The sequence below is a fragment of the Scomber japonicus genome, chromosome 14, assembly GCF_027409825.1.
Source record: "Scomber japonicus isolate fScoJap1 chromosome 14, fScoJap1.pri, whole genome shotgun sequence".
In the NCBI taxonomy this organism is placed as follows: Eukaryota; Metazoa; Chordata; class Actinopteri; order Scombriformes; family Scombridae; genus Scomber; species Scomber japonicus.
The window spans coordinates 31,676,545-31,699,044 of NC_070591.1; the positions used below are offsets into that span (position 1 = coordinate 31,676,545).

The 22,500-nt window shown below is 40.5% G+C and overlaps 1 protein-coding gene across 1 annotated transcript in view; it reads right to left on the reverse strand.

Annotated features, from left to right (window-relative positions):
* Nucleotides 1-22,500, reverse strand: part of fbxw4 (F-box and WD repeat domain containing 4) — a 61,123-nt gene that overhangs the window by 3,035 nt on the left and 35,588 nt on the right. The window contains exon 7 of the mRNA XM_053333099.1: nucleotides 12,000-12,140. Within this exon, the coding sequence (XP_053189074.1) occupies nucleotides 12,000-12,140 (141 nt within the window). The remainder of the gene's footprint in view (nucleotides 1-11,999; nucleotides 12,141-22,500) is intronic.

Here is a 22,500-nt window from a genome sequence, read left to right on the forward strand (position 1 = left end):
AGAAAACAGGGAGTGCTGCAGGCATGGAATGATTTTACACCTGCGCCTAAATGTTATTTCTGAAGTTTGTATATCCTGACAAGAAGAAACTGTGAAGGTTTCAAGAAAAAAGATCAAAAGACAAACTGTGTATGAATATGCTGAAATATGAATATGACTGACTTGTCACTGACATATTCTGTGACAGACAAAATGACATTAGTCTCGTAATCAGTCTTAACGGTTTTATTGTCCATCTTATCGTAGCATCAAATGTAGCTGTCTGAACAAGGCTAACCTAGGATAGCTGGTGGCTCAGAATACATTGTGGATTCAGGTTCATTAGTAAAGGATATTAGTAGAGTTGCAGTTTCCACTTATGCTAATCTGGTCTGGTTCAATTTTATGCAAACTGACAGAACCAGCATTTGACAGTATGAGACTTCTAATACCAGTCTTACACAAAATGACTTTTCCAACGATTTCACTGTTTAAGACAAATTTCCAGTGTTGCAAAAAATCATGAGTGTTCCTAGAGTTGAGTCATAAAACTCAGTCTGAACTGTCTCAAGTCTTTTTCTTGTCTTGACGTTCCGATAAATTCAAACAGGTTTAATATTATCAGAAGTCTTTAGTCTTGGCTCGTGCAAATAGTGAAGTTCAAGATGTGAACATTGTCAAAAACCAATGGAAGGACCAAAAAATCCTCAAAGTCCGTCACACGCATGACAGACATGATAGACAATGAATTAACAGTGTTATGACTCAGTGTTTCATTCTGCTTGTGTCTGATTGACCAACCAGCATATGATGTAGTGAGAAATATTCATTTCTGAAACGGTTCTCCTTTCATGACCATGATGGTCTCCTACTAAAACAGTGCAGCTAACCAAGGGAGGCTGGTAGTGAGTTGAGGTGACAAAATCCAAAGTGTAAAGTTTGTATACAAATACAATTTATCTTTATGGATTATATAAATTAACAAGAAGACTGTTGACACATGATGCCTTTTATCTTGTGTTTCTAGATCTTCCCTTATCACATTAACATGTATTTACTCTCTGACTCTTCTAAGTGTCAGCTGCTCAGTGTCTGCAGTACATGAACTGCTTTTTCATTACATGATTTCAGAATGGTTGGAGGAATTAAACTTGTGATTTTCTGTCCTTGTCCAGGCTGCTGCTGTTTCTACTACATGCAGTTTGTAGGGTTTCTAAACAGAAATACTACTACACTTCTCCATCACATCTTCACTCAGTGACTTATGACACAGTGGGCCTGATTTAGTAAAGGTTCAGGCTGTTCTCATCTTCTGTTCGTATGATATCGTACAAAAAGTTGTGCACTATTTTTCGTATGATATCATACAAATCTAAATACATGCAGTGACACAAGTGATCAGTGCGCCTGAACAACCAACTCTCACGGCTGTTCTTAAAATAGCCCTGAAATGTAATCTATTGATTAAAATCCAGTAATCCACGAATATTATATATTACTTTAAAAATATATATAAGTGTCCTGGATAACTCACCGAAATGTTGGGTGAATGTTATGACCATCAGTTTTTATTATTTCACTTTCGATTGTGAGAAATACGTTTTGTTTCTGCTGCTTTGGACATTAGTGGAAGTAGCCTACCCATCATCCTCAGCGGGCGTAACTTGTTGTGAGGAATAAAAAGAGAAATAAACGTTCATGTCTCAATATTCTGCTCATAGTTGTCTACAGCGTATATATATACACATATATATATATATATATATATATATATATATATATATATATATATATATATATATATACACATATATATATATATATATATATATATATATATATATGGTCTACAGCATCTGCAGCTCAGATACACACTATGATGATAATAATAAGGCTGTGAAACAAGCGTTTACATCAGGGGGCATTCCCAGTGATGTCATGGGCTCCCAGAAGAGAACCCCAGCCCTCCACCCCCTATGGGGGTTGCTAAGGACTCAACCCGGTATCGTTATGGCCGGTAACTTGCGTCTCCTCTTTTGGCTTTAATATCTGGAATAAAGCAACATCTTTACTTTTTCTTAACACAGGTCATCTATATGCAATGCATTTATTAATTCAGCTGTAGTAGATATTAGATAGAGCGATCAGTGCGCTTGCACAAACCCCTGAAACTAGACCCTGTCGCTACCCGATGTGAGTCGCTACCCGATTTGAGTCTGACATGCGCAGTAACGTCCGCCATCGTCCGCCATCTTGGACAGCTACTTACGGTAAACCACTTGGACAAACTACTGTTATATGTTGGATAGATGTATTTCAAAGACGTGTCAGCAGTTGGATGCAAGTCTGCACAAAGTATAGAAACAATAGAAGTTCAACACAAGTTTGTATATCTGTATGTAACCGGGAAAGTATTAATACACGAACCGTTGTTCGCGCATGCACAGTGTCGCTACCCGATCTGAGTCGACCAAACAGCCAATGTGAGTCGCGCATACGCAGTGTTCATTCGTTTTTTGCAACAACAATGCAACATTTTGAGTCTTTACAATGCCTGTTGATGACATTTTTGTCGATAAATGTACAATATATTGTCCAAAGCCTCATATAGTAACTGTAAAGAAACTGTAGGTTGTCAGACCTTTTTATTTGATACTTATATTTTTTATTAGTTTTTATGTCAGGAATAGTCAAACATGACAATATCACAGTACATTCAAATGAGAAATAACATAGCCAGGCAACTGGATCACTTGAGGGCAATCAACAAATAACATTTTTGTTCTACTCAGTTCAAACAGTATGTGTCCCTTGGGAAGTATCTGGCGGTTATACACCACATCAAACAGAGCATTAGCAAGACAATAAAACAAAAGTAGAAAGGAGGGGGAGGTCATGAATGACCCTCCTCGTTCGTCAAGAACGCCATCCATTTTTCCCATCTTGCGTAGTACAGGTCTCTTTTTAGTCTGAGCAGGAAGGTTAGTCTCTCCATCTGGTGAATTTATTTAATAACCTCTAACCAGTTAGAGGTAATGGGTGGGTCTGACTGCAGCCACTTACGGTTAATAGCTTTTTTTGCTGCTGCAGACATTATTCTTAAAAGGTATTTATCATTTTCTGCCATCCCGTCAGGTAAATCACTTAAAAAAAGAGTTGTAAATGGTAGAGGAATCTGTTGTCCCAGTATCTGTTGTATGGTTTTCACAACATCGTCCCAAAAAGGCCGTAGTCCTGGGCAACTCCAAAAGATGTGATAGTGGTTTGCCTCGTCATTTCCACATTTCCTCCAGCATGTGTGAACCATTGTTACTGAATATGTTTTCATTTTAGGTGTCACAAAAAAACAGAATTTGCGCCAATACATAGAACAAGAAGTGGAAATAGCATTACCACACATATTATCCCATCGTTCACAGGTTATTTTGTCATTTAATTCTCTCTCCCATCTGTCTTTGATGTATGTTGTGGTATTATCTCTGCTCTTTGCAATGCCTTGGAAAAGCCTTGAAATAACAGATTTACAGGTTTCGTTATTATTATTTCGTTTGATTCTGCAGTTTCCTTTTCCCGGACTTCTTTCATAAAATATTGACGTACTTGTAAATATCTAAAAAAATCCTGATTTTCTAAGTTATATTTTTCTTTCAGTGCTTGAAAACTTTGTTGCGTATTTTTTGTCATTATATTACAATAGGCAGTAATACCCATATTTGTCCAGTACTTAAACCTGGAGTCCATACCATTCAGTTTAAAGTCTGTGTCATGTCCAACCCATCTGATTTTTTTCACTTGGTTCCACAAGTTGAATTGCTTCACAACCCCAAACCAGGTGTGTAATGTAAAAGAGACAAATGGGCTCAAATGCTCTTGAAATGTTATCATTAATTTGTTATCACCAATCATCGCTTGTATAGGGGTGCCCCTGCATTCTCTTTCCATGTCCTTCCATTTTGCCTCATATCCACTATCACACCAGAGAACCACATATTTTAACTGGGCAGAATGGTAATAATCCCTGAGATTAGGGAGAGACATACCACCTCTTTCTTTATTAATAGTCAATGTACTGTATTTAATCCTTGGTTTTTTCCCTCTCCAAATAAAACGTGAAATTTGCTTGTCCCATTCATGAAATTCACCAGATGGAATTTTAATAGGCAGTGACATAAATAGATATAATAGTTTAGGTAAAATAAACATTTTTATAAGGTCAATTATTGCACTGAAGCTTAGTAATAAGGCTGTCCAGTTACTAAGATCTTTTCTGTTTACAGTTTCGTAGTTTTTTTTTTTTTACAAATCATTAGGACAGTAAGTCAACCAAATTCCCAGATATTTAGTTACTTTTTGAGACCAATAAATTGGTATTCTGTGTTTGAGCTCTGGTGAGGGGATATAATTGAATGTTAATACTTGAGTTTTCTGTATGTTGAGTTTATAACCCGAATATGTGCCAAATACATCAAGGAGATCTTAAATGATAGGAAGGCATTTTTCTGGGTTATTAATGTAAAGCAAGACATCGTCTGCTTACATCGCTATTTTATGTTCTGTATTATCAATCAGAATTCCCTGTATGTTACAGTTTTCTCTTATTGCCTGTGCCAAAGGTTCCAAGTACAGCGCAAAAACGGCTGGCGATAAAGGGCATCCCTGACGTGTGGATCTTTCCAGATTTATGCGATCAGTGAGGCTTCCGTTTATCCTAATTCTTGCTGTAGGGGCAGTATATAATGTTTTAAAATTGTTAATAGCTTTTTCATTGAAACCAAATCTTTTCAAAACTAAAAATAAATATTCCCAACTAACACAATCAAAAGCTTTCTCCGCATCTAGGCTTGCCAGCACTGCACTTATTTTATTTTTCCTAATGTTCTGTATTATATGAAGAGAGTGTCTGATATTATCATGTGCTTGACGCCCCCTGATAAACCCAGTTTGGTCACTATCAATTAATTCTGGCATAAATGAGTCTAATCTTCGGGCCATTATTGATGCATATAGTTTATAGTCTTGGTTTAGAACTGAGATCGGCCTAGATGAACTATTTAATAATTTATTCTTTCCTTCCTTGGGGAGAAAAGAAATGATCGCCTCACTCCATGAAGGTGGAGATGACTTGTCTTTTAATGTCCAATTAAAAGAGTTAAGAAGTATTGGATTCAGCTGTTCTCTAAATATTTTGTACCATTCAGCTGGTAGTCCATCGCTTCCTGGTGTCTATTATTTTTAAGTGCTGTTTCCAGTTCTTTTTCTGTAATCTGTGATGTCAAACATTTATTTTGATGATCTGTGATTGTAGGTAGATCTAAGGAGTCTAGGTTATTATATTTTCTTTAGTTTCTAGCACTGGCTGCGAATATAGGTTCTTATAATATGATTGAAAAGCAGCATCGATTTCCTCTAAATTATGGTATATTTGTCCTGTTTTACAGTCCGATATTTTGTATATTGATTGGGACATTTGCTTTTTGCGTATTTTCTTTGCTAGTAATTTTGTAGCCTTAGGGCCCACTTCGTAGTATGACTGTTTTAAAAATGTGTGTTTTTTCTCAAGTTCCTCTTTATAGATGTCTGACATCTGATTTTTAATTTCCTTAATTTTTAACAGGGTTTGGGGGTCTTGGTTTCTGCAGTGTTGCTTTTCCAGTTCTTTTAAACTGTCCTCAAGCTGTTTTAGTTTATTTTGCCTTCTTGATTGCCGTACTGAGGGATATCAATTTACCCCTGACAACTGCCTTTAAAGTATCCAATAATATATTTGGGTTCACTTCTCCATTGTCATTATGGTCAAGAAAGGTCTTAATTTCAGATTTCACATCTTTTATGACTGATTTGTCATTAAGCAGACTTGTATTCAGTCTCCTAGTAGTTTTTCTTCGGTTTACTGTCTAGATATAATTTCAGATATAGTGGCGAGTGATCTGAAATATCTCTAGTTCCGATTTCGCAATTCAGAATTCTATGTCTATCATTTTGAAAAATAAAAAAATAGTCTATCCCTGAATGTACTGCATGGGGAGCAGAGCAGAAGGTGCAGCTTTTGTCTAACGGGTGAAGATCCCTCCAAATATCAAGTAAACCCACTTCGTCCAGCCCTTTCTTCAGCACTTTAGTTTGAGAAGTTATATTTCTCTTACTGTTAGACGTGTCTAATTTGCATTGCATTTTCATTAATGTGTTAAAGTCTCCTGCACAGATTAGTGTGCCTTGTGATTCAAGGAGCTTTTTTATAATGTTTTGATCACTTAGTGGGGGTAAGTAAACTGAAATGAGTGTGGTCAGGTGATTTTCTATTTTACTTTGCACCAATATATATCTGCCTTCACTATCTCCAATCTCCCTAATTAATTCAAAATTAACAGAGTTGTGTATTAAAATTGTTGATAATATTGATAATATATAATAATAACAGGCCACGTGAGCTCTAATGTGGTGTTTACGTTATTGCCGATGAAAATCTCTGAGCCTCTCCTGGATGCGTGTGGATCGATCTCCGTCCTTTCTGCTCCAGCATGCGCCCTGGGTGAGCCCTTGGACTCCCAGTTGGTGATAGTTTTTTGCGGCAGATCAAGCTGAAAGCCTCTCTTTCTCATGTCCTTGCATACTTGTACTGCGTTGTTGTAGAGGCGCGGTCCGTTATCCCAGTGGATTTTCATCCAGGCGGGGTAGGGAGTCTGAAAACCAATCTGCTTTTCTTTAAGTATCTTCTTTATATCCCTGTACTCCCGGAGTCTGTTGTTAATTTCTGTGAGGAAATCGTGGGCAAATGTGACTGGTTTCCCGACACAAGTGATTTTCTTTGACCAAGCTGTCTTCAGTATTTTGTCCTTGGTGTCATACCTCTGAAAGTTGACTAGGACAGACCTGGAAACTGCTTCATCCTGAGGCTTTGGGCCAATAGACCGGTGGGCTCGTTGGATTTGTAAATCAGCTGTGCTATCCAGCGCTAGCTCCGTCTTCAGAAAGTTATCAATAAATGTTAGCATCGAGCTTCCTTCAGTGCCCTCCTTGCGTGATCTTCCTTCCAGGTCCGTTACTTTGTCTTGAAGCAGTTTTTGCTGTTTCAGTGAATCGAACAAAGCATCCCTCAGCTCAGTGTTAGCAGTCTCCGTTTCTTCCACTTGTTGCTCCGCTTCAGTTAGCCTTATACCGTGGTTGCAGACATCGCTGGCAACACTCTTTATCTTTTGATTTGTCTCCGCTCTGAAGTTATTAAACTCCTGCTTGATGTCGTCTTTGAAGTCCATTAGATCTCGCTTGAATTCTCTATACATGTTTTGAATGTCTTTGCTCAAGTTTTGAATGGCTTTGGTCGTTGTGAGGCTCTCCTCTTCACTGCCGGATTCCTCCATGCTAACGTTAGCTGTGTTGTTGTTCGTTGTTTCTTTCCCCTTCTCTTCGTCTTGCATTTTGTTTTCCTGATTTTTATTTCCCCGTGTCTTTTTTTTGCATCTTGTCCCACTCATTCTAAGTCATATTAGTTTCTTGTGATAGCAATATTCGTAGTTTGGTGGGTTTTTCTATTAAATTGATCGGGAGAGCTTTCTACCTATGTCGCCATCTTGAAGCGCTAAGTCCAGGTTGTCAGTTCTTATTACGAAATGTTATCAGTGTTTATCGTTGCTATGGTGGTTGCTAAGGACTCAACCCGGTGAAGTGTCACTGGGTGAAGGGGTCACTGTCATAGTATCTGGAGTAAAGCAACATCTTTACTTTTTCTTAAAACATATCATGTATATGCAATGACCTCAACGTTTAGTGATATTTTATTTTAGTTTTAATTAATGTATTTTAATTTTATAATTCCGGTGACAGACCGGAAGATTCACCGCCAAAATGTTGGTTATTGTCTTCCGTGCCAGTTTTTCTTTGAATGACATTTCCAAACACAAAAACATGAAATTGTTCTTAATAAATCAACAATACCGTAGGTTAATGTCAAGGCCATTAGTGTTAATTATATAGCTGTTTCTTTATTGTAGGGTTTTGATAGCGAGGAGGAGCAGTGAGTTGTGGGCACGTTCGACTACTGTTTAGTTGTTTGTTGGCTGCATTCAATTTCAACTGTCGACTGACGGCCGATCATACTCTAAACAGCATCTCTGATGTTTCATAGCCTCTGACTGTAAACTGTGAGGTTGCTCGTTTAAATTTATATGTCAAAGACAATGTGGCAGAGAATATTTAATATGAATATAATATGAATAATAGTTCATTAAATAATATCGAATCACACACTCAGGGTGTGTCCATGTAGATCAAATATTTAACTATTTCCATATAAATGGGATATAGATGTGGTTTTCAAGCAGAAATTTACATTTAACATACTTTTAATATTTGCACTTGTCATTTCATCAAACTGTACTGTCCTCCGTCCGTCCATCCGTCTTCTGCCAGATATCCGGGGTCGGGTCGTCGGGGCAGCAGCCTAAGCAGGGAAGCCCAGACTTCCCTCTCCCCAGCCACTTTGTCCACCTCACCAGGGAGGCGCCCGGGAGGCATCCTAACTAGATGCCTGAACCACATCATCTGGCTCCTCTCAATGCAAAGGAGCAGCGGGTAACCCTAACCCTAACCCTAGGGTTACAAGTTCATATGAACCTACAGATTTCATACCTACATCTACTATATTCACACAGTGCAAATCACAGAAAGCATCTATTGACACACTAAGTGGAACACGTCATCAGTGTTGTTTCCTGGAGTCATTGAGTGTTTCGGGTCTTACAACAGACACCCTCGTTCAGGCGACCTGACCGAGGTTGATCAGACCCCGGCCTGATCCCAGTGTCCCAGTGGCATTCTGCTGTCCCCACTGTTACCCCCTCTTCAGCCACAGCCACCTGGGAGCTTTTTCTGCAGCCTCCACGTTGTTGCTTATGGCTCTTCTTCTTTTGGGACCAGTTATCCCCAGTTCTCCATAGGCCCTGCTCAGGGTGTGGCTGGCGACTCTCCTGCTGCCCACCTCCACTGGCATGCACCTGGTCCTCCACCTGTTCTTACGACAATCTTCTACGAGCTCTTGGTACTTTGCCCTCTTCCTTTCTTGAGCTTCCATAGTCTCCTCCCAGGGCACTGTTAGCTCCAGCAGAATAAGTTGCTTTGTGCCCTCAGAGACCAAGATGATGTCGGGTCTCCAGTCAGACTGGGTGATGTATGGTGGTATTCTCAGCTGCTTTTCCAGGCCGACTGTCATCACCCAGTCTCGGGCCTTTAATCTTTAACCATTTCCATGTATACTACCGGTCAAAAGTTCTGGAACACCCCAATTTTTCCATTTTTTTTTAATCAAAAAAATGTTTTCGTCTTTTTCTGGAATAGCTTGGACTTATGTTTTGGGTCATTATTTTGCTGTAGGATGAACCCCTGACCAACTATGTGCATACCAGAGGGTACTTCATGGCGCTGCAGAATGCCGTGATAACCGACCCTGGATCCAGAAAAACAGGCCTAGACCATCATGCTTCCTCCGCCATATTTGACAGTTAATGTCATACACCGAGGAACCATCCTTTCGCCTACTCGACGGCAACTGCGTGATGAACAGAATATTGAACAGAATATTTTAAATTTTGATTCTTCAGTGCATAACCCCTTCTTCCAGTCTTCAGTAGTCATGTCCATTGGTGATGTTTCATGGCCCAGGCAAGCCTCTTCTTCTTATTCTGACGTCTTAGCAATGGCTTTCTTGCTGCAACTCGACCTGTCAAACCTGCACGTCTTCTCTTCACAGTTGAAATTGAGACTTGCTTACTACGACCGCTATGAAGCTGTGGTTGAAGCTGTTGTCCTGTGAGCCGCCTACCACGCAAGCTGTTGACTCTCAGAAACTTGTCTTCTGACTGTGATGTGGCTTTGGGTCTGCCAGACCTCTTCCTTTCAGAGTTTCCCCCAGTTTCTGAATGCTTTTTGATGGTGAAGGAGACTGTACTCACTGACACCTTGACTTGCTTCGCAAATTCTCTGTGACTACATTTTAAGTGTTTTTGTATAATTTTCAGTTTTGGGTAACCTTACCTTTTTTTTAACCTCTGGCAGTTCACCACTTACTTTTGTGCCATTTCAAGCTATTCATTGGACTTGAACTGCTTGAATTTCAATAAAAAACTGGAAAAATTGGGGTATTCTAAAACTTTTGACTGGTAGTGTAAATGGGATAAAGATGTGGTTATCAAGCAGAAATTTACATTTCACATATTTCTAATCTTTGCACTTGTCCCTCTCATAGCCTACATTTCATCAAACTGTACTGTCCTTTTACTTACTTACTTAATTAAAAGGGACATTGCACATTAATGGACATCGGTGTCAATAAATACACATGTAAATGTACTAGAGTTAGCACAACTGATAATTTGCATCTGTTGTCCCCTTGCAGGTCACACGCACACACACACGCACACACACACACACACACACACACACACACACACACACACACACACACACACACACGTGTACGAGCATGCATTACAGCTCAACAGTGAGTGCAGGATTGATTACTCTTGAGCCAGTTCTTCAGATGTGTTTTGAATATGGCATATGTATCACATTCCCTTATTGTTAGTGGTAAACTATTCCAAACACTTTACTCGGTGACACTTCACCGGGTTGAGTCCTTAGCAACCACCATAGCAACGATAAACATTGATAACACTTCGTAATAAGAACTGACAAACTACAGTTTGTTTATAGTTACTTTATGATGTTTTGGACAATATATTGTACATTTATCGACATAAACGTCATCAACAGGCATTGTAAAGACTCAAAATGTTGCATTTTCCACAGTATGGAGGCTTCGGCTTGAGGGTCTAGTTTCAGGGGTTTGTGCAAGCGCACTGATCGCTCTATCTAATATCTACTACAGCTGAATTAATAAATGCGTTCCACTAGAACCTGATCACATTTCATTTTGTTCTTGCAGCTTTCTGCTCGTCCAAACTCTCCATTAAGACACAAAACCCTCATTTAAATACTGCTGTCTGCACCCTGTTGCACCTGATTTCATTTACTCAGTTATTCTTAGTAGATCACCTGCAAAAAAGCATGCAAACTAAACACGCAATCTATTGTACTGTGCACGCTATTTAGTACCTTTATTTGGGATCTTAGTAAATCAGGCCCATTGTGTGGGTGATGTGAGAAGGTGCATAAATGCATAAATATCTCAAAAGGATGCTCCAACACTGACATGGCTGCTGCTGTCCATCCAGCTGGAGGTAGGCTGACCTGGGTTCATGGTGCAGATCTCACCAATAACCTGAATAAACCTGGCTGGGCTACTTACAGCTACCAGTGTTTTGAAAATGGACAGATACAAGGGGATGAGATGGACCATTTTACCAGCATCTAGTTAGCATGGCTAGTATGGTTAGCATAACATAGTCATGCTGTGTGTAGCCACACACACATCACCTCAACACAAGAAGATAAGTGAAGCAGAATGGTTGTTGAAAGAACTAAAAACACGATGTGTCACTCAGTTGTCCTGACTGTGGTGCTGCCACACTCTCTTTCATGGCCTTCATTACGTTCCATACCAGATCTGCTATTACCGGATCATTCCGGTTTAGCTTACTATCAAACCAGTTTGGAAAATGTCACATTGGCTCAACCTTAAATATGAGAAATAATAATATATAATCGTATCAATATCGTATAAATTGAAGGAAATTCCTCCATTTAGTCAAGATCAAAGTGACAAATGATCAGTGTCACAGTGTTGACATATTCTGTCTATGAATCCTGGATTCAGCCTATAGCCATTTATACGTTTGAACTGTAGGATGTAAATCCCCCCAAGGACCAGTGTCAGTGTCATCAGTGGACTGAGGTATCATTAGTAAAGGAGTGATGTACTGTAGGTGTCACTATTTAACTATTTGATCCTTCACTCACTGTGCTGGGTTATCCCTTCAGCTTTTATTGCTGCATACTGACAAAATGTCATGTGAGTTTCTGAACATTGAGGAAATCAAACCTGACAAGAGACAGATGTGGATGTTTACCGTGGGCTGAGGCGGAGGTCCCACAGACGAATGAAGGTATCATAGCCACAGGTGAAGAGCTGGACAGGCGACTCAAACACCATGTCCAATACACCAGCCCCCCGACGAAACTCTGAGCCCAGACTGCACACACACTCCAGCCTGGTGGAGAAAGATGGAGGAAGACAAAAATATGAAAGAACTCTCTGGGCCTATGTGTGAATTAATCACATGTGACATGTGGAGAATCAAAGAACAAGACATGACAACATTATATTAATAAATGGACTTTAAAATAGTAAAATACTTACAAATTTAAATATGTGATTAATGAGGAATTAATCAATATTCAGACAAATAAATCAGTATCTATTTAATATATAATCTACAGTTTGTCTTGTATTGTAATTGTTGACTCACAATGATATTCAGCCTAACTGGATGTCAACAAAGAACTATTTGACATCCTGAAGATATACTGAAGTCATGGTGACCTGAGCAGTGAATGGCAATGTTATATACAACTGGAATATAGAAATGCTATCATATCTGCTGAGTTACATTTCTATGGTCAGATATCATACATAATTAGCTCATTTACTATCATGACTATTATTAACATTTGTCATGTTCTTTTCCAAAATCCAAAAGTTAAGGTTGTATTTTCTTTAACAAAACTTTACTTGGACTGACAAAGTGCCTGTTTGTTTCCACAGTCTGGATTAGTGTACACAGTGAATGTGTGAGTGAGAGAGAGAGAAGTAAAGTGTGTATGAGAGAGAGAGAGAGAGAGAGAGAGAGAGAGAGAGAGAGAGAGAGAGAGAGAGAGAGGGAGGTGGAGAGAGGGGGAGAGAGAGGGAGGCAGAGAGAGTGCGAGAGAGAGAGAGAGAGAGAGAGAAGGAGGAGAGAGAGAGAGAGAGAGAGGGAGGGAGAGAGAGAGAGAGAGAGAGAGAGGGAGGGAGGCAGAGAGAGAGAGAGAGGGGGGTGGGAGGGAGAGAGAGAGAGGAAGAGAGAGGGAGTGAGAGAGAGAGAGAAGGAGAGAGAGAGAGAGAGTTAACAGACAAACTGAAAACTCTTCAAATCAAAAAAAGCTTGTGGTACAGATTGTATTAAAAATGAAATGCTGAAGAACATTACCCCTGAATTACAAACTGCAGTTGTTAAACTGTTCAACATGGTTCTGACCACTGGCTGCTTCCCTGACGTCTGGAACCAGGGGCTGATCACCCCAATCTATAAAAATGGAAATAAATTAGACCCTAATAACTACAGAGGGATCTGTGTGGACAAAAATATTTGATAATGTAATTTTGCCAATAGCTTTGTACGGAAGTGAGGTCTGGGGTCCACTCATGGGATAAACACCCAATAGAGGCCGTCCACACTGAATTCTGTCAAAGAATTCAAAATGTTCAGAGGAAAACCCCAAATAACAAGAACGTTTCCCATTACTGCTTAACATACAGAAACGGGCAATGACATTCTGGACACTTTTAAATACAAGTCCAAAAGACACACTTCCATTTAAAACTCTAAAAACCCAAGAGCTGAACCCTGAAAACAGCCCCCCCTCACTCAGCTGATGATGAACCTAACTAATCAGGCTCCCATCAGCACAGCTCCAAAACAACACAACACAATAAAACGCATTATCAATCAATCAAAAGATCTATATTTAGAACATTGGGAAAATGAAACAAAAACTCAAAATAGACTAAATTGTTATTTAACTCTGAACAGAGAATATAAATTGGCTGAATATCTCCTCTCTGTCAGAGACACGAAGCACAGACGGATCCAGACCAAATACAGGCTCAGTGATCACCAACTAGCAATAGAAAGGAAGACACAGACAGACATGGCTGCCCAGAGAGGAGCGTATCTGTGCTCACTGCTCCACAGGAGAGATAGAGACAGAGATGCACTTCCTCCTCTACTGTGAGAAATATTCTTCGTTAAGAAACTCTCACTTCGGGGAAATAGTTAAAAAGATCAGAAAGTTTGACACGTTAAATTGAAAAAATTGAAAATCACTTCCATATAGGAGGATTGGTTCTTTCATGTCTCATGATCACTTATTATTGTTTATTATTTTACACACACACACACACACACACACACACACACACACACACACACACACACACACACACACACACACACACACACACACACACACACACACACACACACACCACACACACACACACACTCCTTTTCTATTTATTTATTTTCTGTTTTTCATTCTATAGATGTACTTTGTAATTCTTTATAACTCTGATGTTTATTGTTTTGTTTCATTGTATCTTTATGCTTTGGCAACATAGTCTTTGTGACAGTCATGCCAATAAAGCTGAATTGAATTGAATTAGATTGAGAGAGAGAGGGAGAGAGAGAGGGGGGGACAGAGAGAGAGGGAGGCAGAGAGAGAGAGAGAGAGAGAGAGAGAGAGAGAGAGAGAGAGAGAGAGAGAGAGAGAGAGAGAGAGAGAGAGAGAGAGAGAGAGAGAGAGAGGGAGAGGGAGAGGGAGAGAGAGAGAGAGAGAGGGAAAGAGAGAGAGAAGGAAAGAGAGGGAGGGAGGCAGAGAGAGAGAGAGAGGGAGAGAGAGGGAGAGGGAGAGAGAGGGAGAGGGAGAGAGAGGGAGAGGGAGAGAGAGGGTGAGAGAGAGGGAGAGAGAGAGAGAGGGAGGGAGAGAGAGAGAGAGAGTGAGAGAGAGTGAGTGAGAAGGAGAGGGAGAGAGAGAGGGAGAGAGAGTGAGTGAGAGGGAGTGAGAGAGAGAGAGAGAGAGAGAGAGAGAGAGAGAGAATCCAGCTCCATGCAGCACCATGCTCTTGTGATCACAGCTCTGTCCTGCTTGCTCTTCGCCTCTTGATTATTGGAGAATAACCTGCACTCAGCAGGGCGAATTATTGCAGAATAACTGTCTCTTTGTTGCCATTTAATACCCTCCATGACCGTGACTGTGTGCGACTCTTGCACGTTTGATACCTGCCCCGTAGCAACCATTTAAAGGAGGCCGCTGGCCTTGGCGACCGAGCAGCCCTATGCTTAGACTTGTGCCCCCCTCCCTCGCCCTGGGGCTCAATCCACAGGTTTGGGCTGGTAATCTCCCAGCCTTACCCCAGGGGGCCTTCTTATTGGACCAGGGCTTACTCCACAGGGCACCTTATTGGGTGAGAGCTTTCTCATTGCCAGGGTCTCATGACTAATCCTTGGCCAATGGGGAGTCCATGATGAGGCTGAGTTTGTGTCTGTGTGGGGTAGTGACCCCTCATTTTCCCCTTACCACTAAAACCAGAGAGCTTAGCACATGCTGCACAAAAAGAAACTCATTCAATCCAAAAAGGATACGAGCCTGTTCATTCATAACTAAATAATGATGTCTCTACCACAGCACAGTACTACCACTCTAACTAAAGTGAGATCCTCAATTCATAACCCTACTCACTAAAATCCTTCAAACAAGATGATTACAGTCTTAGGCTTTGTGAGATAAACTGTCAGAAACTGTCACAAACACTTGAATGTGAGTAGAAAATAAGAGCCAAGTTTCCATAAAATGGATCTGACATCTGTGCAGGGATCTTAAAGCCAGTAATAGCACCATGCGATGAACCAGTGCACAGTGCAAAACAGCAGGGATCCTCAAATTGGTAGGTCACTGGCTTTTATGGGGCCGCATGTGATTATAGGATGGAGGTATAAGCATATAATCTGTCAAAATGACTGTATCTGTTAGTGAGCAGCGGCCCAATGTTCTGATCTGACCATCCTTTCTATTGCTTGTCTGGGTCCATAATGTTAAATACCTGAGTCTGGCCTCCAGCATGCCTGACTGGAAAGTGTCACATGGAAGGCTCTAAAACATAGCTGACTGAATGAGTCATAACCATCGCACACAGTCTGTGCTCAAAGGGTTAGTGATGTACTCAGGTTAGCACACCATCACAGGCTGTAAGCTGGACAAATCACACATGGGTCAATGTCATCAGTCCCTACATCAGTGGAAATGTAAGTTTATATGATGCCTGTGGATTATGATGTACACACCTACACATTATGTACCAGTACGCATCTTGGTTTTGGGGTTATGGGTGAGTGACCTTTCAGTTCAACAGAGACGAATAAGAATAAGAAAGCATATATGTGTGTGTGTGTGACTGGGTTGAAAATAAGTACAATGTCTGTGTTGATGGGGATGAAGGAACATGTCACCCAGGGCAACAGTGTGGCTCATTGATGTGTTTTTGGACAAATATGACACAGAGGAATAAGACATATACATATAAGAGGTATACTTGGATCAATTGATTGTTGGTATGGATCTGAATTGTGGACAAGTAGAGAAATATAAAATGTTCTGGGAGGTCTTGTGACTGGTGCTGAGCTGTGGATTATTCCTGGATGTCTGAGTGATGTATGTGTTAAGGAACATCACAACCAGCTCAGTCTGAGCAATAGATGCATTCTGCTCATTGGGATACAAATGGTTCAGCACATTTCCTTGTTTTCAGTGACAGAAGAAAGTGGCATAAGGGACTGAATGGCTTGGAATGAAAACATACCATTACACCACTTGTTGCAAGGTATAACTGTTGATATTGTATACGTTTAAATCATTACGAAAAACAATGAACATGGAACAAGAAATATGTTTGTGTTTTTAAAGTGTATTATGGGTATAGAGTGGACATTTTATTAGAAGTTGACTGACACTGAGATCAGCCTGCAGATCAACATTAGAGCAACAGATACTGAGCATGGTCTACTGCAAAACTTCACCACATGTGAGAGGTTCAAAGATCAATGATAGACAAGAAAGAAGGAGGAGAGGAGAGGAGAGGAGAGAGGAGGAGAGGAGAGGAGAGAGGAGGAGAGGAGAGGAGAGGAGAGGAGAGGAGAGGAGAGGAGAGGAGAGGAGAGAGGAGGAGAGGAGAGGAGAGGAGAGGAGAGGAGAGGAGAGGAAAGGAAAGGAAAGGAAAGGAGAGAGAAGGAGAGGAGAGGAGAGGAGAGGAGAGGAAAGGAGAGGAGAGGAAAGGAGAGGAAAGGAAAGGCATGAATGACTTGGAACACCACTCAAACTGCTATCAAACTAAATCTCAGACACAATGGAAAAGCCAAGAAATCAGATTCATTATGAGTAAAGACACATGAAAACTAAATACCAATGGAGACATCTGATATTGACAAAAATGACAAGATACTAATTGTTTTAGTATGTACTATAGACATTAAGGGCCTGATTTACTAAGATCCCAAATAAAGGATTCTAAATTGCACGTGAAGTGCAACAGATAGCCTGTTTAGCTAGCCTGGGTTTTGCAGGTGATCTATTAAGAATAACTGTGTAAATGACAGCAGGTGCAGACAGCAGTATTTAAATGAGGTTTTGTGTGTCTTAATGGTGAGTTTGGACGAGCAGAAAGCTGCAAGCACAAAATAAAATCTGATCTCATGGAATTATAGGTTCTAGTGGAAGAGGTTAACGAATATACTGAATTATAGCAAAAACATATTACTAGAAAAAAAAGGTTATATGGGAGATTAATTGTGACAAAATCAATGTTGTTAGTAAAACCAAAAATATTCCACTCCAACAATATTAACACGGGTAGAAAATATCTGTTCTCTGTGTATTCTGTCATTGTGTCTCTGTCTCCTCGTCTCCACAGTAACAGAAGTCATCTGAGCGCAGTGCTCAGCAGGTTAATACCTGTCCTTTAAACGTATTATTTATATAAGCAGTTAACGTCACCAAAATTTCCTTCAGGTTTAGTAAATCACAATGAGTGTGCTAAATAACATATTTACATTTTCTCCTCCCTGGATTTACACACTAGGGTTAAAATGTATTACATTTATTATGACAAACAACACATATTATTATCAGCTTGCACATGTCTTTGCGGGTGATGTCAGGTTTGCACACGTTTTTATACACGCAGACCTTTAGTAAATCATGCATCAACAAACATCACCACTCTGCCACTGCAACCCACACTGTGGTCAACATGGATTGGCTGGTTGTCTCCTCTGTCACCTCAGTTGATCAAACTTATGCTCAAGGTCCAGTAACTTTCATCCCTGACATTCCATTAAAGGATCATTCTGTTATTACATCAGTCTTATTTTCATATTTATATCATTTCTATCAATAATAATAATACTGCTATCACTGTAGTCAGATAAGAAATCCAAAAAGTCAAATAACTGCGTAGGTTGGAAACCTAATGTAATCATGAATAAAGCTAAAATGATTATTACATATATTTAGCATTTAACATGATCATAGATTTCCACAGGTTGAAGCCAGTGAATACTTGTGTGGTGGACATCGAGGTGGTGCCAAGTTATAAGTATCTAGGTGGGGCAGAGGGGCCTCTTTTTCTTCAGCCTTTACCACCCTTCACGGGACCTGCACTCCGCCGACTCGGGCCTCCTGTCCATCCCCCACACCAGAAGGCAAACCTTTGGGAGTAGGGCCTTCAATGTGGTAGCTCCTACACTGTGGAACTCGCTCCCTCCTAACATTCGCCAAGCACCAACACTGGACTCTTTTAAATCAATGTTGAAAAGGCACTTGTTCCTGCAGGATTTTGCCGTCTAAATGTGTGTTTTTGTCTGTGTTTCTTGTTATTGTGAAGCGACCTTGGGTTTCATGAAAGGCGCTATAACAAAATAAAGTTGTTATTATTATTATTATTATTATTCAGCAAGCTCAGATCTTTTGACATCTGTAGTAAGATGCTGCAGATGTTTTATCAGTGTGTTGTTTTATGCTGCAGTCTGCTGGGGAGGCAGCATCAGACACAAAGATGCAAGGCAGCTGGACAAACTAGTCAAAAGAACTGGCTCTGTGATTGGAGCCAGGTCGGACACACTGGAGGAGGTGGTGGAGAATGCAGTGTGAAGATGTTCCAGGCCATCTTGAATTACCCAAATCATCTGCTACACAACACCTTTATGGACCAAAAAAAACACAGCGGTTCCTCTCTCTGTTGCAGGACGGAGAGATTTAAAAGATCCTTCGTTCCTACAGCCATCAGGCTGTCTAATTCTTCAATAAGTTAGTGAAGAGCTAACAGACTAATTGAATTTCAGGGATAAATAAAGTAATGTTGAATTTTTGAATTTGAATGTTGTACATGTACTATGTATTAAAAGTGTTTTTGGCTGTTCTAGGAAATTAGACATGATACAATGTTTTTCACAATGAAAGCATTTAGCTCAAAAGTTTAGGGGGGTTTTCAGTGCGTGGTGGAAGATGCTCAGTGACTTCAGTAAGGAGTTCATCAGAGCAGAGACCACATGGTCAAGGAAATGACGAGCAGCCCAGTTGTGCAGAAGCAGGGGAGCAACAGGCTGCAGGTAGGCCAGAGCATGACTTGGTAGGACGAAGTAGTTCCCTTTACCTTTCTTCAGGCTAGTACAAGAGTCTTCAACTGGTTGCAAACTGCAGCGGGAACCAGAGTTGTGAACAGACAGATGTGGGAAAACGTTGGGAGGTTGAAGCTTTGTGGACATGTATGGTATCAGAGACAGAGGCTCCAGGTGAGGAGGTACTCTAGTTGTATCAGTCCAGGTGGGAAAGAATTAGAGATATTTAGTGACATTTAAAGTGTGCCAACGTCCAAATATAGTGGTTCACATCATCTGAATAAACTGAACAACCTGCCTGATGATGTTTCTCAACCTGTCTCTGTGGACAGACATTGTGTGACTTGTTTCATTTTAAATTAATTAATGTAATAATAGAAATGCTAGGTGGCCCAAACTACTCCTCACCATAACCCTGGCAATATTCAACCTTTAAATCTGTTCATTAAAATGACAAAGATTGAACTGGGAATCAACAGTTTTTGAGATAAATAATTGCTGCTTGAGAAAGAAGCGGTGGGAGCTGCAGTATGGCAGCTACTTTGTGAGATGGGTAGACGGTGGCCCTGGGGGGGCACAGACTTAGTGATTGTCATGAAGGGGCTACTGGCTGTGTGACACATAGGGTCTAAGTCCTGATTTAAGCCTGTCTGGTCTCACTGCAGGAGTCATGTTGGCTTTAGGGGCCACACACACACACATGTTTTGAAAGGAATCATTAATGAACATTGAAAAAAAAAAGAAGAAGCTGAGGGCATTATCCTTTAGTGTGGGGACTGCTAAAGAAAAGCAGTGTGTGTGTTTTTTGTGACAGAAGTGGTCGGAGGCTTTTGTAAAGTTAAGTCTGAGCTCTAAACAGGAGCCTGGGGACGCACTGGGAAACAGGCCCTCTCGTCAAAAGCTGTCAGACAGGTAGAGAAAAGGAGCCCTGCTGAGGTTTTGACTCCCTAAAACAAACAGAGGGGAGCCACGCAACCTGCTGCATGTCCACCCAATTTACCCTGCACCTCTGAGCTCAGTGCTGCAGGAATGTGAGCTTTCCTGGCAGACAGTGGAGAGAAGGGTCCTGGCTGCTGGGACCCATCAACAATGACCACCTTCAAAATGTCACACACACGTGTGCGCTACAAAGACAATAACGCTGCAATTTGTATAACAGAGTGTGCTCCCCGACGCAGACATTTAACCCCACTCTTTTCAGTGTCAGGAATGCCAGGAATCCTAGCCTGGCCATTTGATTGTAAAAAAAAGCAGGGCTCCCTTTCTGAAGAAACAGAGGGGCATCTTGGGAGTTGGGAGTGATGGTCAGGAATCCTTTCTCTTTGATGTCTATGAGCAAAGACAATGTGAAAAGTCGGGGTGCTGCTCTGATGATCCCTCTTTATATGACTGATCATAAGAACTCTTTGTGCCACTGAGATGCAAAAAAAGAGAAAGTGTTACATTTAATTACAATAAAAGCCACAAAGGCTGAATGGTAGTCAGGGCTTTATGAGAATCCCATCATTTTTATGTATTACCATGCATCTTTTTCAACTTGTACTCATAAGTGTCAACAAAAAAAGTGAAATTATTAATTGAGGAAAATATACAATTGTTATTTTTTGGACCAATATAGTGATGTGAATTTAAATGTTTATTCTTTTCTGTGAATTAAACCATCAGTCTGTATTGGTAGTCTACATAGTATTTTAAAAGATGAGTTTGTGCAAAGCATTAGCAATTTCTGGATTATCTCAATTGGCCCTTGGAAAAAAACCCTTTGACAAAATAATTAACTGTCTGTTGTTGTAGACCTTCTGGCTAATCTGAAGAAGAGACAACTTAAATTATTTTGTATTAATGCAGTCACTCAATTTACACACTGGACTGGCTATCCTTGGGTACTGGGCAGCTCAAACTCATAGCCAACATGAATGGACTCAGATCAGGATTAGGGCCAAATAAACTTGATCAGGACATTTAAGATAAAAGCTCTGATAAAAGCCAGTGAGCCAAAGTCACACTGGTATTTTTTCAACAAACAACGGAAAGACACAGTACTCTTCCATGACAGAGAGTGGTGTTTCTTACTCAAAGAAAATCTTTGGATGAGTATAAACAGCACACACCAGCATACAGAGAGAGAATATAACACAATCAATGTTAGTTAATTAGTTACATTTGAGTATCTGATTAATCCCTGCAGTAGTCTAGCCAGTGAAGGCAACAAGCATTGTCTCTTCAGTCTGTTCTTCAACCTGTAAGCATCTCACACAGACACACCACTATTTTCCACTAAGATAGGAATTGAGTGCTGGAATGCTTCCTGGAAGCATGCGGTTTTCTTTTCTGTAATCTCACTGTGGTAGCAGCTGTTTTGCTAGCTGATGTTTGGCGCTGCAGGTGTAACAGTGTCTTGTTTACGATGTCTTGGCTCACATGGATGTCGAATCAAAGGGACATGCGGTTGTACTAATGCACAGGGTTGAGACTGATGCTGGTAGCTGCTGCTGCAAGGTGTGTGTGTGTGGGCTGACAGGTGTGTGTGGGAGGAAGAGGTGACTGAAGGTATTGGAATTGAGGGTAGACTGTGTGTGTGTGTGTGTGTGTGTGTGTGTGTGTGTGTGTGTAAGGCATTAACACAAAGAGAATCCATTTCAAATGAGTGAATATTGACATATTAAGAAAGGGATTCTTCACCATGAGTACTTTAGAATTATCAATGTAAACTATGACTAAGAATATTTGTTTTTAGACTCTAAAACGAGTCTTCTTCAATGAGTTGTAGCATTTATGGAATCACAAACTGTAGCTACTGATTAGTAAAACCTCCTCCAGCAGCCAATAATATCTCTTGTCTGGAAGTTGATTTAGCTGTTTAACCTGTTGCATAATTCATAATATTCATAATATAAGTCAGTATATATCAATATATAAGATATTTAGGGGCCATCCACACGGAGACGCTTTTTGGTTTAAACGCAGATGTTTTGCATCGTTTTGGCCGATCGTCCAAACGAATACTGTAAACATATTGCCTGGAAACGAAGCTTTCTGAAACTTGGTCCCAGGGTGAAAACATTCGCAAACGCAGCCCTTGAGTGTTCGTTTGGATGGTGAAGACGCATACCTGCGTTTCGATGATGTCATCGCCACACCCCTC